Source organism: Pogoniulus pusillus, chromosome 11 (genome assembly GCF_015220805.1).
Source record: "Pogoniulus pusillus isolate bPogPus1 chromosome 11, bPogPus1.pri, whole genome shotgun sequence".
Taxonomy (NCBI): domain Eukaryota; kingdom Metazoa; phylum Chordata; class Aves; order Piciformes; family Lybiidae; genus Pogoniulus; species Pogoniulus pusillus.
Window position 1 is genome coordinate 2,299,141 of NC_087274.1, and position 15,015 is coordinate 2,314,155.

The following is a 15,015-nucleotide window of genomic DNA, read 5'->3' on the forward strand; positions in this document are numbered from 1 at the left end:
GAGAGCTTACAGATGCTGTCACTAACTTAAGGGAAATCTCTTCACAAGTGATGGCAGGCAGAGTCTGAACTTCAGCAGGAAGTAAAGGTGAGTGTGCAGGTGAGAAACCTGGAGAACACTGGGACTTGAGAGGGACACAAGATTGGAGAAAAAAGAAATTAACAGCTTCTCCCCTTTCTCTTTAAGCTGTCTGCAGTGCTCAAGAGCTCCTTTCCTGATGGGGATGCAGTGCTCCTGAGCTTGGTGCCCCAGGAATGAATTCACCAGACCATGCTCAGTTGAGGGACAAAACTTTATTTAAAAAAATTCAAATTTCACTTGACACAAGTCTTAGCTGAGGTAAGTGACTGTACTAGCTTAGGAAAACAACTTTCAGGACTGGTTTTCAGAAGCAGTTATCTCTGCTGCTTGCAAGGCTCCAAGAGCTACAGGTGAAAAACTATGAGTCAAGTTTCCCATTGGCTGAACTCTGCTGTGGAAAGAGTTTCAACCTTTTTCATTCAAGCCTCTGCTGATTCATTGCATAATTTCTTACTTCACTAATCAAGGGTCTTGCCCTGAGCCTTCACCCATCCCAGGTTTAAAAGGTGCAGCTCCAAGAGGTGGCTGAACAGTACCTGATTTGCAGTTTGGACAGCAAGGCTTACATGAAGCTACAACCCCTGGCCTGGGCAGGCTGCCCTCCTTCAATAAGCAACTGAAGTCAGACAAATGATTTGTTGCCCCCTTCAACTTTGCAGGACTGCAGGAGGCCCTGGCTGCTCTCCTTGAGTCACCTTCAGCTGCTTTGTGTGAACAAAGGGAGAGGACACTGCCATCTCTGAAGTACCTGAATTCAAGGTTTAAGCTCTCTTTTTCTCCCACCCAGGTCAATAGCCTGCAGTGCAGGTCCTGACTGGGCCCTCCAGAAGCAGGTGACAAGGTACCTGACTTGTTGGTACCTCATGTGTCGAAAGTCACAATTTTAGTTGCATATGGTAAAAGTCCTAAGTTACAACTAGTACCTGACACCTGAACTACGTTTCACAACCAGCACCACCAAGTGCAGCATGATGGAAGCTGGCTGCCAGCTGGAGTGCCAGCCTGCCCCTCCAACAGGACTGCTACTGAACAGGATTATCTACTGAGCCTTCTTGGCTACAAGAAAAGAATCGAATCCTAATGAAAGCACTGCAAATACCTCGGGCTAAGGAACACTGAAGTCCAAGGTAAGTACTCTTTCTTCTAGCAATGGAAGTTAAGCTTAAAGAAATCAGACTCTTGCAGGCCTTTTGCTGCTACCCCTGGACAATCTCACCTGCAGGAGTTACCTTAGGCCCTACAGTAAATCCCAGCCTAACCTGGCCATGTGCAAGTTCTTTGAATCTATCTGAACCTACTCATGACTCTTCCTTGTAATAGCATCAACACCAGCAGCTATTCCCCTCTTCTGACTTGTGCCCCTGGTACACATACTGGAGCAAACATCCAGGCAGGAGGGCTGAGCTTGCTGTGCTGACACTGAGTGTGGGGGACATTGATGCCAACTCAGCTTTTCATGCTGGCAGAGAGGGAAAAGGTAGCATGCTGGTACCGAGGGGAAGAGGGCAGAATGATTGTCTAGGTCTTACAAAAATATTGTTATTCTAACATGCTAAAATATATTGAATTTTAGGTCAGCTTGAGGTAAGGCAGCCCTCAGTGAGTACTGCTTTAAACTATTCTTTAAATCCAGTAGCACTGCAATCTTTTAACCAGGAACAAGCTCACCCTGGTAAGCTCATTCTAACTCTTAGTTGTTATGTAACTCCTGAATTAAAAGTCAATTAATGCATAACAATTCCTTGTCCCAGCCTACTACATGGAGGAGAGAGCTAAATCACCACCACCTGCTTCACTTTGACTGCCACAGGTTAAATCTGTGTCAGTGGGGCCTGCCTCAAGCCCATACTCAAACTCCATCTCCTCAGATGGACCCCTGCAGCAGCCCCTGCTCTGTTAGCTGGGCCTGTCCCCAGTGCTTGGCCTGTACACCTGCACCTGCCTGTGGGGTGTTCCCAGGCAGATTAGCAGGGACTGCCCAAAATCTTGCAGGCCAGAACAGCACTTCCCTTGCCCCTGTGATAACAGGAAGAAGGTTGCCTGTATGTCTTCAAAGGGCTCTGTGAGGAATCACAGCTGCCAATCTGTGCACCATGCCTGAGCGCTAATCACTAAGGCTTGCTGCCACAGGCCACACAGCTGTACCTGGGGGAGACCTCCAGGGCAGATGCAGGTACCCACCCTGCTCAGGTATTGGTCTAGTTTGAGGCAAGCATCTGCTGCATGAAGCTGCATCACCATGCAGCTGCTCTGGAAACTCCAAGTGACAGCACAGACCAGGTCAAGAAAGTTCTGGAAATAAGGCACTTAAGTGAGACACTGCCAGCCTGCCTCTGTATCTTACAGACGTGATGGCTCAGAGGTCCTTGCTCTGGGGGAAGGAGCAGTACCATGGGTGGGAGGGAAGGGCTGCTGCATGCAGAGCCCATTCTCAGGAGTAAGGCAGCATGGTGAGAGGAAGCAAAGCAGGACATCACTTGTTGAGTGGTATAAATAAAACTTTGGTCCATTACCACCCCCCTGAAGGTCTACAGGCTTGTATCCCACAGCAGCAGCATCAAGCAAAGGTAACTACACAACCTGCGTACCCTGAGACGAGAGTACAACGAAATACTGACAAAAATCAAGTCTGGTGGAGAAGAGGGCAAGGTCCTAGGGACTGCTTAAAGTACTTTGCCTACACAAGTGCCTGTTCCTAGCTTTTTCCAGAGTATCAAATCCAATGCTTCACAATTGCTTAAATGAATCCAGTAGGAAGGACAATACCGTGGAGTTCAAGTAGTATAAAGACAGGGGTTTGTTAACAGCTTGTTGGTGTCAAACAGCTGGAAGCCCAGGTTTGAACCTTACCCTTCAGAGCAAGAACAAACAGCCCTTTGCTTGCTACTAAAACACCAAAACCTTCCAGCCTGGGTATGAAAATGAACATCCAAAATACAAAGAGACACAACACTGATCAAGTACCCAGTCAAAGACCACTTCTCTGTTGTTGGAGCTGATGGTCACTCGAAGCTTGAAGTTTCCTCCCTCGCTGCTGGCAGGCCCCAGCTGCACAACTTCCATGTCGAATGTCACCGTTGATCCAGACGTCACAGCAGGCAGCTGGTTTGTCATCTCTTTTCCATTCACAAACACTGCCCCTGAAACAGGCATGGTACTGAGTCTTACTGCTCACCTCCTGTGCCTCGCACCAGGCACTGCTCCATCTCCCTGCTTTTTGCAGGCAAAGAAGACAGCAGCTCTGCCACCTCCCTTTTTGTCACCCAGTAACTGCAAGCAGGAAAAGGAGATCCCAAAGGATTCTACCTGCATCAGCAGTAAGGACATAAAAAGCAAATGAAATTGCTCCCCCAGAAGTACAAAGCAGCAGGGGCTATGGGTTTTGGGAAAGAAAAGGATCAGGTCGTTGAGTGCTGAGGCTGAGACTCACCGTTGGTGCTAATGCAGACAGCTTTGTCCCGCTGCAAGGAGTCGAAGCCGTTCTGCTGCTCCACACACACCCCCAGGCTGTCCCGCCTGTCTGGCTGCCCCACGGTCTCGATTCTACCAAGCAAAGAGATCAGTAAAATCCTGAGGCTTCAAATGGAACCACACAGTGAAATCCAGACGGTGAGAGCCTCTGACACCAGACCTCTGCACTGCACTCCAGGCCTTCCAGTTCTGCCAGCAGCCTCTCTGAGCCAGGTCCACTCAACCTCCCCAGAACCTGAACCTGCTTCCTGCAAGCTTCCGTTGCTACTGGAGAAAATTCTCCACTGTCACAGGTCAGTTTCCTGAAATGGTTTCTAGTTGTCTGAAACAACCAATGTGTGCAAGACTACAGACCTCTCTAGGAGACAGCTGGTCACCAGCATCTGTGATGGCAAGACAGTGGCAGATCAGCAAGTAGTGAACAAGCTTGTTACACCCCAAACACACACGAACCAGCCCAAGGGGGTTTTGAGCTTTGCTGTCTTCTGCTGTGAAAGGCTGGAAATAGGTTGTTGGGGGTGTGTGGGGCTCAGTGCAGAAGTGCAGTAAACATACAATGCCTAGAAGAGCATTTCCAAGTCTGGCTGCTGCTCAGCTGCATTTAGGGTTTTGGTCTTGGGAAAGAAGCTGTGAGGAAAAAAGCAAACAAACTGCAAAGGGGCTGGGATGCAGTTCCCCCAGACCCCAGCAGCTGAGTGAGGCTGCACAGTTGGCACACTGCACTGGAGTCCTTTCTCTTGCACTGCCCTCCCTCTGAACTGCTAAATCATACTTTGGGGAGAGCCTGAGTGACTGAGGAAACCCCCATGGGCTTTCTCGGAAAGTAAAGCAGTGGTTATGCACAGCCTGGGAGAAAGAGCAGCACTGGTATGTGGTTGTTGCCAAACAAGAAAAGCTTCCACAAGAGCTTTTAAGAACTGGAAACTGAACTGGGCACTAGGCTGGCACACGATGGGTTAACACTGTTGAGACAAGAAAGATAAAACTGGAATCATATTTTGCTTTTGCACTCCATTAGGGGTTTCAGTCCCCTGGGAACATCACTAAGATAGCAAAAGCCTTGTGCTGGAAAGCAAAACACCAACAAAGAAATAGTATCAATATCCCAGAAGCCTTTCCTCTGGGAGTGACCCACACTGTTTTCCCAAAACAACTCCTTTTGGTGCTCCAGGCTTGAAACTCTGCCCCAGCTTCTGGTAGAGCTGTACCGACAGCTTTTTATCTGTTGACTGTGTGCACAAGGTAACATTAATTCAGTGCATCCCTAAAGGATTCTTTCTTGAGTATTGGGCAGACAAGTGTTTGAACAGTTACAAGAATGACAGGCCCCACAAGTTGCGGCTGAGGGAGCTGGGGTTGCTCAGCCTGGAGAAGAAAAGGCTCAGGGGAGACCTTATTGCTCTCTACAACTACTTGAAAGGAGGTTGTAGCCAGGCAGGGTTGGTCTCTTCTACCAGGCACCCAGTGACAGAACAAGAGGACACAGTCTCAAACTGTGTCAGGGTAGGTTCAGGCTGGACATTAGGAAGAAATTCTTCACAGCAAGAGTGATTGGCATTGGAATGGGCTGCTCGGGGAAGGGAGGGAGTCACCATCCCTGGAGGAGTTTAAAAGGAAGCTGGATGAGGCACTTAGTGCCATGGGTTAGTTAATTAGAAGGGCAAATAACAGGTTGACCTCAATGATCCCAGGGCTTTCTTCCAACCTGGTTAATTCTGTGAAAAAAGCCTCATTATAAAGCCATGAAAAAGCAGGAATTCTCTCAGGTCAGTCTGGAGCAGGTCACCAGTCCTCTCCTTAGGGCATTTTATCTTTTCAGCAAGGAGTAACCAGCCCAAGCAGAGTGCAGAGCATCACTGCACAATCTCCTCAGCTTCCCTTTACTAGGCAGAGTTCTCCTGTCACATTTATTCACCAGCTTCAATTCCTGAGACTTCAGGTGTTTAGAAGCCTGGAGAACACATGGTAATAAGGTAGCTTCAGTGGAAGGCTGCTCAGATCCCTTCTCAACACGTGCAGTGCTGCAGAGCAAAACCTTGCCTCTGCCACTCCAGCACACTGAACCAGTGCGACCACCACCAGCTTCCATTTGTCTCAGCACAGAGAAGCAGCTCCAGGGGTGATCTCCTGTGCCTCCTTTGTATTAGTTTTGGTAGGGTTGTGGTGGGGTCCTGACAAAGTCAGCATGATCTTCACAGATCAAATCCCCATCCTGGCTGGCTGAAGATTCAGCACCAGCTGCACAGCAGGTCACTGTGGTTCCTTTGCCCTTTCCTAAGGGCAGCTCCCTGAAGGCTGCAAAGGAGCAGGATGAGTCTTGACTTAGAGCAATGTTTTCCTACAACTTGTCCAACTGCCTCACCTCAGAGCCTGGCTTCAAAGAGCAGATACAAAGCACTGCACCTATCACAGCTTTGCTTTGCACTGTGAGGTTAGTGCCTGTCCTGAATGCACGAGAACACCACAAAGCTGCTTCCCAAACATCTGTGATGTGACCTCTGCACATCTGGTTTGCTCTGCAGGCCACTCACCCCTTCTGAAAACACTTCTGTTTCACCAGATGGAGAAAGCCAAGCAAAACTCCCTGCTCAGGAAAACCTCACACACTTGCAAACACGAAGCTATTCTCAGACCTTGGAAGAGGAACACAACTGATCTTAGAGGCTGTCTTCAACCTTAAGGTTCAGGCCACTACAGTTCTGGACATAATCTTGTTAGTGCTCTGCCATTCTGAAACCATCTCCTCCTGGAGAGGACTCCTGGTTACCAAAATGTAAAGCAAAAGATTTTCATGTGGAACCAATAAGAAAAAATAAAAGGCATTGGTCTGACACAGAACCAAGGCAAACCTCAAAGCTCTGCCTTTAATTTCACAGGCACTTCTGAGCCAAGAGATGTTAAATCTAGCAACAGAGTCAATGAAAGCTTTAGATCTTTTTACCTCATCTCAGTTGAATGCACCCTCATACTAGGGCTGTCTAAAGCTAAGACAGTTTGCTACCAGGAAGGGAGAAATGAAACACCATAGAAAAAGTTAAATAGTATCAGGAAGAGCTCCCTGGAGTGGGGGCTGCCCACTGCACAGCAAGGAGCTTTATTTAGCCAGGGAAAGACAGGACAAAGCTCCAGAGGCTCTGAGATCTATAATTACAACTGCCGAGGTTTTTAATGATGCTGTGTCAAATGGAAAGCTGGACTGCCACAAGGTGCCTTCTCCACTCATTTCTAATACCAGTTTCAGGCAGTAGATCAGCATTAATGATCTCAGACGTTAAAGACATTGGTGCCAGACTGCCAGGGTGACAAGGAGGCAGTGCTGAGCCTTCACTGCCTTCTGTTACAGCTGCTACAAAACTCTGGGAAGTTTGACATTCCACAGACTTGCTCAGCATGGGCTGTGTTTTGCCACCCCCAGGAGTTCTCTCTGGTCTCTGTTTTAGGTCCTGCAGCAGCATCAAGTGAGAGCCAGGAAGCAGAAGTCAAGAGAAGGAAGTTCAGAGTGCACACAGACGTGCCGCTGCTTTGCCTGCGGCTGAGCCGCTGTAGAACCAACGGGGCTCAGGACAGATCTACACACAAACCCGACGTAAGGGACTAGAGAAGGCAGGCTGGCTCCCAGGAGGTGCAGCAGCCCACGGCTCCCCAGAAAGCACTTGCCTGAAGGTTAACGTTTGCCCGCAGACGTAAGTGGGAGCCTTGGAGTAGAGCACGCCGCAGGACTGGGAGTCGTTGCGAAGCGCGATGTTCCTCCGGCTGCTGAGGCTGTAGCCCTCCAGGCCAGCTGTCCATTCTTCAAAGGGAAAAACAAACATAACACAAAGCCCAAACGAGCTGCAAGAGCCATCAACCTCAGCTTGCCCATCTACTGTCTCTGCAAAACCAAGTCAGCTGCAGCAGCCACTCAGCTTAAGCTTCATGTGAGGTAAACCATGTGAAGATGAGGCTTTGTCACCTTCTGAAGCAGTTATTTCTGCCTGGAGCAATTTGCAATTGTAAAAGTCAGCTCCCAGCTCCCAGCGCTCCCCAGAAGTTCACACTCTATTGTCATCTCTGTGAGGTCACGTTGAAGGCAAAGGCAACTCTTCATTACCCACTGCCCTTAAAATTGTGCAAGTGAAGAGAAACTCTTTCTCTCTCTCCAAGATAAGAGCTGCTTATAAGCCTAAGCCATCAAAAATGCTTAAGCAGGGGTGAGGGAGAAAGAAAGAAATGTTTTGCTCCTGGCTCCTTGCTGCTTCCCAAGGCTAAGCAGGGAGTTATCTGCTGGAAGGGCTCCCTCACTATCCACCACACCGGGGACAAGGGATAAACTGCAGGATGAAAGGACAAGTGGTCATCCATTACACACACCCCACGGCTGATGGCAGGGGCTCAAGACGCACAGCAAGAGGACAGTACCATGGGGAACCAGCGTGGTGCGGCCGCTCTGCGGAATGCTCCAGGGGCTCCACTCCTGCCGCCCGTCGCCTCGGGCGCAGACTCTGAACTGGTAATCCACATTGGGATCGATGTGCAGCACTATGAACTCTGTCTCTGAGCCCACATACACATCTTCAAAGTGACTGGCAGTGCCCTTGCGATACTGCAGTCTGTAATCCTGAGGGAGGAAGTCATCATCCACCTAGAGAGACGTTCAGTGCATCAGTGAAGGACCCCTCTGCGCTTCCTTTCACCTCCAGAGAGGCACACACCGAGGGCTCTTAGCAGCTGGTGTTAGAGAGCAGAAAGCAGGTCTTGAAAGATAATAAACTTGGTGCCTGAACCACCCAACACAAACACAAATAGAGGAAGGACTCCTTCACTCCTTAAAAAGTACCTAGAGGAGGAACACTGAGCAGAAGGCTTTCCAGTCTACCAGACAGTGTAGGATCCTTCAGCCACAAGCTGAAGGCAAACTTGCAGAAGAAATTCAGCTCCAATTTTTAACAGCAAGGGCAAACCACTGTTACTTTTCATAAACTGTTTCAGGGAGTGGTTTCCAATTCTTTGAAATCCCTAAATCAATCAAAATGGACTTAACTCCCACTCCCAAAACAAGCTCCACTGTCTCCCAAGCATGATGAAATTCAGAGGTCTCTTCTACACAGCACAGAAAAATCAGAGCCCATGTGACAACAGTGCCCACAGATTTCTAACCTGAGCCCACACCCTTTGCAAGGTAAGGGTGGCTGAGCAGGGGCTGCCTGTTGCTACAACACCAGCAGACTCTTTCATGCTGTCAAGGAATGCAGAGCTGCCCAACAGCTCAACCATGTCAGAGCACAGCAGTGCTTTACTGCATTCAATTCTGGGCTCTCCAGTTTAAGGACAGGGATCTGATGGAGAAGGTCCAGCAGAGGGCTATGAGGATGATAAGGGGACTGGAGCACTGACTGAGGAGGAGGGGCTGAGGGACCTGGGGCTGCTTAGTCTGGAGAAGAGAAGACTGAGAGGGGATTGAATCAATGTTTATAAATATCTGAGGGCTAGGGGCCAGGAGGGGAGACAGGCTCTGCTCACTGCTCCCTGGGGTAGGACAAGGAGCAATGGATGGAAGCTGCAGCACAGGAGGTTCCAGCTCAGCACAAGGAGGAACTTCTTGACCATAAGGGTCACAGAGCACTGGAACAGGCTCCCCAGAGACGTTTTGGAGTCTCCTTCTCTGGTGACTTTCAAGGTCTGTCTGGACATGTTCCTGTGTGATCCTGCTCTGGCAGGGGGGTTGGACTGGATGATCTCTTTGGGTCCCTTCCAGCCCCTGACACTCTGTGAGCCTGCACTTAAAACTGGGGTCTGTGTACTGAAGAGAAAGGCTGCTTGGTTAGCTAATGGCAGTCTCTTCTCTTTCTACCCACTGCAGCCCCCCAAGAATACAAACACCTTTAGGTGTAAAAGAACAGCTTTAGCCTCATCTGGGTCTGCTGTTCTTCAAAGGGAACAGAAGTACCACCCCAGCACGGGAGCCCAGCCCCACCAGGAGTGCCTGACCACACTAACCAGCTGCTTGCTTCTGCAGCACATATGTTTGTGTGTGGACCACCTCTGCCAGAAACAGACATCAGGACTTCTTGGTCCTGTTTGCACGACAGCATCACAGAGAGAGTCCTCTCCACTACTGATTGGTTTAGTGGGAAGTAAATGAAGGAGGCATTTGCTGCTTGCCCAGTGCCTGCACTTGCTGAGGCCTGGGAAGCCCAGAGTAGCAGGGTTTTTGGCTGCCCCTTCTGACTTTGCCACACAGAGGAAAGGAGACAGAGCAGCATTAGCATGTTGGCCCTTTCCACCTCCAGATGGGAGCAGGTAGAGGCCAACTGCAGGAGTCTGACACACAGGTGTCACTGCCAGGCAGACACAAAGCCCTGTGCCAACCACAGCATCACCAAATTACCCTGCCTTTAAACGAGGCCATTATGGTAATTTCTAGTTCTGGAGTTTCTAACTACACACTGAAGTAGAGAATCCAAGTCTGAATGATTTTCACCCAGGACAGTCTACTCACCTTACACCACCGGACTAAAATGCCTCCAGGCTTCTCAATGAACTCTTCTAGCTGTACAGGAGGGCGAGAGGCCACAGTTCCATGTCTGAATATCTGATTCTTCAGTATAGTGAGAAGGCAATCATCCAACTGAGCAGATAAACAAGGCACATCAACCAAGGAAGGCACTTCTGGCAAGCTGAGAAAGGAAAGTTTGCTGTAATGAAAGGGGCCAGCTTCTACAAACTCACTTTTTCACCCATACAGTTGAATCTGTGCAGATTGGCAGAGGGAGAACAGCTGCAGAAATTGGCATGTGCATTTCAAAGTTAAGAGAGTCAGCGAGCGTCGCGTGTCAGCCCCAAGCAGACTGTTTCTCAGTAAATACTCTGAAATACAGGCTGCTCCACAGGGAGTGCCTCCATCCTTCCCAAACAAACAGCCCATATTTCTGCAGAACATATGCAGGCTGAAAACTCCTCCATTCTGTGCCTGCCAGCCCCAGGAAACAAACAAGACAAACACTCCAATGGCTGTCTTCATGCAGTGGAGCAGAAGGCTTTTGTTCCCCAGGAGAGCAGATCCCCTGCACAAGAAGGGCACACAGAAGCACCGCTGCCTCGGAGGGCCTCAGTGTCTCAGTGTCTTACCTATCGAGCTGAATATGTAAAGCTTTTTTTGTGAAGCTGCAGAGTTTCTCATTCTGTGGTCCCACATCTCCATGGACTGCACTCTCTCCTGGAATCAAATGGTGAAAATATTCCTATGAGAAAATGTCCAAGGGAGGGATTCTTTGCTTCAAATAACAACCAGTTCTGACATGAACAACCAATTAAACACCAAACCCTCTCAGCACTTCTGCTAGACTCTTAGCTAGAAAACACAATTATAGTTAACAATATAAAGCCTAGCTGGCAACTTTTGAAGCTCCCAAAGCTTCCTGCAGACACACCCATAACAGACGCAATAATTTGCCTCGGGTCTCAGACAGTAGCAGAACTGGGGTCAGATGCCAGGAATCAGGACTGTTAATCCCTTCCTCCACCTGCTTTCAAGAAGATGAAAGCAAAGCACCTTCACTGATCAGAAGACAAAAGCAAAGCAGGAGCTTAAAAGCAAAAAATCATTTCAACCCTCCTTCATCATGCCACAATCTGAATGGTAATGGCTGTCATGATGAAGGCAATGATCCATGCATGGGAGCATGGAGATCAACAGGAGCATGGCCATGAGCTTTCCATATAAAGCAGCATGCCACACTTCAGCTAACAGCGACGTGTGCCCCACTCCAAGCCGATGACTCGATGGTAATTTACCACGCAAGCAAGCCCGGTCCTCTCCCAACTGGAGGATTCAAAGACAAGCAGATGTCATAATTGGCAGCACTACATCTACCCACATTTGTGTTGAGAGAAGTCCAAAACAAGCCAAATAGGCTGGTGGCAGCAGTCTTTGAGAGAAGACAGACTAGAAGGTGAGGCCAAGACTTAGTGCCTGGTCTTGCCTTACCTTCCCGGAGCAGCTCATCGGCCGTACTGACTCCGTGCTCTATCAGCTTCTGGCATTCATCCAAGGGTTTGATGCTGTCTTGTTCTATAGCATCCACTTCCTGCAGCAGGGACAGCAGTCGCTCATCCAACAGCTTCTTTAGAGTCCCTTTCAAATCATTAAAATGTTGCTCAAGTACATCTCTGGTCAGTGTGGCACTTTCTCTGATCTACATTCAAGCAACAGGAGAGAAAGATTCAGGACAAAGGCAAAGGCCACACACGTCTGTTTTCTGAACCACCTTCCCTGCATCTGCTGATGAAAAGCTTAAAATAAGAGACCTCTGGCAGGTAACAAACTGCTGTAGTCCCTTTTAATTCACATGCAGTAAGGAAGGAGGCAAAGAACCTTGGCTGGACAAGGGGAATAACATATTAACCAAGTGAAACACAAACCAAGTGATGTGTCACTTGATCAAGCAAAGTCTGCTCTGTAGATCTTTCCTCTGCTGCTTCTCGGCACCGCTGTAATCCTGTTCAGAAACCACTCTGCCACCATATACAGATAATTTTCATTGGAGCCATTAGACTTCTGGGAGCTCAGGAGCACTTTCCCAGCACTTCCCTACTACTCTGGATTTTTCAAATCCTCATTCAGCTCCTTTCTTCTCAGTCTTTTTCAAACAGCCACCACTGATTTATCTGTGCTCAGGGGGTTACAAGAGAGGGTGAACAGCAAGCTTGGGTTGATTCTGGAAGAACTAGACCACAGAATTCTCTAAGTGCTTATTAAAATGCTTCCAAGCTTGCTGAATCCGACTTTTAGGGAAGAAAGTTCACTTGAACACCCTTGAGCTAAAGTTGCAAAAGTCTGTAGTAAACACCTCCCTACGAACAGCTTTTCTAAGTGCCAGGGACAAGGAAACACAGCAACAGCACAGGGCCCTCCGTGTAATTTCTAGATCTTTAGAAGCACAGGCACCCAGCACAGGAAGCTCTCCGCTTAGGTGAAACAAATTTCCTCTTCGACTAACGTTCACGAAGCTCTGCAGCTGCCACACAGCTCGGTTTCCCTTCTCTTGTTATTTCAACGCTTGAGGGAAAAAAGGAAGTACTGAGCTTCGTGAAGGGCCGGGGTGGAGGAAGACTGAGCAGCCACTTCTCCAAGCCCACCCCTTCACTACGTGCAGATACAACTCCTGCGAGGCAGCTCTCAAATTGCAGCTCCAACCAGCGACACTGTAGAGGAAACACAAACCCCTGAACATACAAAGCTGCCTGAGCTTTGCTGAAAATCACATCCCATTGCGCCAGAACAAAAGGATGCAACAGAAGTGATCTCGAGTGCTTTTCCTATCATATCAACCCACCACTCCCAAACAACAAAGCTTCTGCTACCTGAGCCCCAGTCTAAGGCGTGCAGCACTTCTGAACGTAAGGAACTCTTGGATGCACGCTGCACAGCTCATTCTCTGCGGACAAAACAGTATGTAGGCCTGAAGGTGGAGAGGCAGAAACGAGCCACATGCAAAGCCCTTCCCCCAGCGAGGGCAAGGCGAGCAAGGTATCATGATTCTATGATAAGGTAAGCTGAGGAAGCGCTGGCAGCCACCGCAGCCAGGCAGACAAGCTCCCTCGCAGGCCTCTTTATCTGGCAGCACTCTGAGGTGACAAGGTTTGGATTAAAGACTGTCACAAACAATTCACGTTCTCAAGCAGCTTGTGGTTTAAGACAACTAACCTGATGCACAGTGATCGCCCACACTGACTCAGTGGCAGGACTCTGACCTAGCAGATCGCTGTGCTAATGAAGCTGCCGCAGACAAGCTGCCAGGTCACCACAGGAACATCTCTGAGGGTTGGGGGAGTTGGTGTTTTTATTTTATTTAGCCCTTACAGAGCTAAGTCAAAGATGGGTTCCAGCTTGCAAAAACTGATATGCTTAGAGGATGTGTCAGGAGAGAAGCCAGCCTTTCATCATCTCCCTGCCCACACTGCCTATCTCCCCATCCATCTCCAGCACAGTGGGTGAGTTACCAGTCCCAGACAAAACTCTCCTCTGGCTCCAGCACACAGCTGCAGAAAAACCAGCTAACCTGGAATGCTGGCAGCTTAGATGCGACCCACAGGCTACGTGACCCATGGAATTTGGTGCATGGGGACAGCACTTAGGACACCAACCACACTGGAGCCTAACTCTCCTAGGAAGGTGTCTTGTAGGTGTGAGCGGAAGGTAACAGGTATCATCGCACTGCCTGTGGAGAGACTTAGCATCCCGACTGCTATAGAAGATGCATTTTTTCACAAATCTTTATTCTTGCCTAGGACACCACCCCAGAAAATTAGGCCCCGATGATTAACAGCCTTCAGCTCATACTCCTTCCTTCCTTTACTGCATCCCCCCATTCCCAAATCCTGCTCCACCTCCAGCACCCAGAGGCAATACGTTGGATGAAGATCGCGGAGAATCACCACGACTACCACCCACTCCACGAGGTCCGGCGGGACGCCCTCATCCTCCTCCTCCCCTGCTCAGCGTACCCTGCGGAAGGGTGATACAGGAGAACACGGTCCGGGCGCCGCTCCGGGATGGCAGCCAGTCCCCCGGGGCTGGGCTGCTCCGCCACCCGCGCCGCCGGGCTAGAAAGCCTTAGGGGTCCCGCCCCAGGCCACCGCAGAACGGGAGGTGCGAACGAATCTCCTCCGGGCCGCTCGCCCCGTCCCGGGCTCGGCGATGAGAACCTCCAGAGAGCCCCACCGCCTCCAGCCCTCAGACAGGCAGTCCCGTCCCGTTTCCCACCTGCTCCCGTGCCTGGTGCAGCCCCCGCAGGCGTTGCTCTAACTCCCGCCGGTAGCTCCGCGCCGCCTCGATGCTCTCCTGAGCTTCTCGTAAGAGGAGCCGCACCTCGGCCTCCGCCTCGGCCTCCATGGGCAGCCGCGGCGGCGAGGCACCCGGCAGGGCGGGGCGGCGGGGACAGCGGGCGGGACTCGCTCCCGGAAGGGCCGCGCATCCGGGCGCCGTGCCCCGCGGGGCGGAGCGGGAAGCGCGGTGGGGAGTCGGCCCCGCGGCGGCGGGATGGGTGGGGGGTGGCCCCGGAACAAACTGGAGCGGGAGCAGGGGAGCGAGGTGGGAACAGTGTTCCTTAGAGAACCACGGCTCCCGTGAAGTTCATCTCCTGCGCTTTCTGTGCCCCGCCCTCCTGCCGTCACGCCCCTGTCCGCACGGCGGCGCCAAAACCCGACTGACAGCCGAGCCCTGGGGGCGTGACCAAGCCCCGACTGACAGCCGAGCCCTGGGGGCGTGACCAAGCCCCAACTGACAGCCGAGCCCTGGGGGCGTGGCCAAACCCCGACTGACAGACGAGCCCTGGGGGCGTGGCCAAACCCCGACTGACAGCCGAGCCCTGGGGGCGTGGCCAAACCCCGACTGACAGCCGAGCCCTGGGGGCGTGTCCAAGCCCCGACTGACAGCCGAGCCCTGGGGGCGTGGTCTCGCCGGCACGTGACCGGGCCGCGGGG

The 15,015-nt window shown here is 50.7% G+C and overlaps 1 protein-coding gene across 1 annotated transcript; it reads right to left on the reverse strand.

Annotated features, from left to right (window-relative positions):
• Window positions 1-274: 274 nt before the first annotated feature.
• CRLF3 (cytokine receptor like factor 3) lies at window positions 275-14,635 on the reverse strand. Its single transcript, XM_064150533.1, has 8 exons — window positions 14,297-14,635; window positions 11,519-11,726; window positions 10,660-10,747; window positions 10,031-10,208; window positions 7,951-8,173; window positions 7,210-7,342; window positions 3,512-3,624; window positions 275-3,221 (listed from the first exon to the last, which is right to left on the reverse strand). Exons 1-8 carry the CDS (start codon window positions 14,423-14,425, stop codon window positions 2,968-2,970), a joined length of 1,326 nt encoding a protein of 441 aa, XP_064006603.1. The 5' UTR covers window positions 14,426-14,635; the 3' UTR covers window positions 275-2,967.
• Window positions 14,636-15,015: the final 380 nt, after the last annotated feature.

What these genes read in the sequence shown, in the direction of transcription:
- CRLF3 (XM_064150533.1), bottom strand. Translation starts at nt 14,425, where the DNA reads ATGGAGGCCGAGGCGGAGGCCGAGGTGCGGCTCCTCTTACGAGAAGCT. An exon ending in CGATGAGCTGCTCCGGGAAG is followed by an intron (nt 10,748 to 11,518) that starts GTAAGGCAAGAC and finishes ATTTGATTCCAG; the next exon opens with GAGAGAGTGCAGTCCATGGA. An exon ending in TTACATATTCAGCTCGATAG is followed by an intron (nt 10,209 to 10,659) that starts GTAAGACACTGA and finishes TTCCTTTCTCAG; the next exon opens with CTTGCCAGAAGTGCCTTCCT.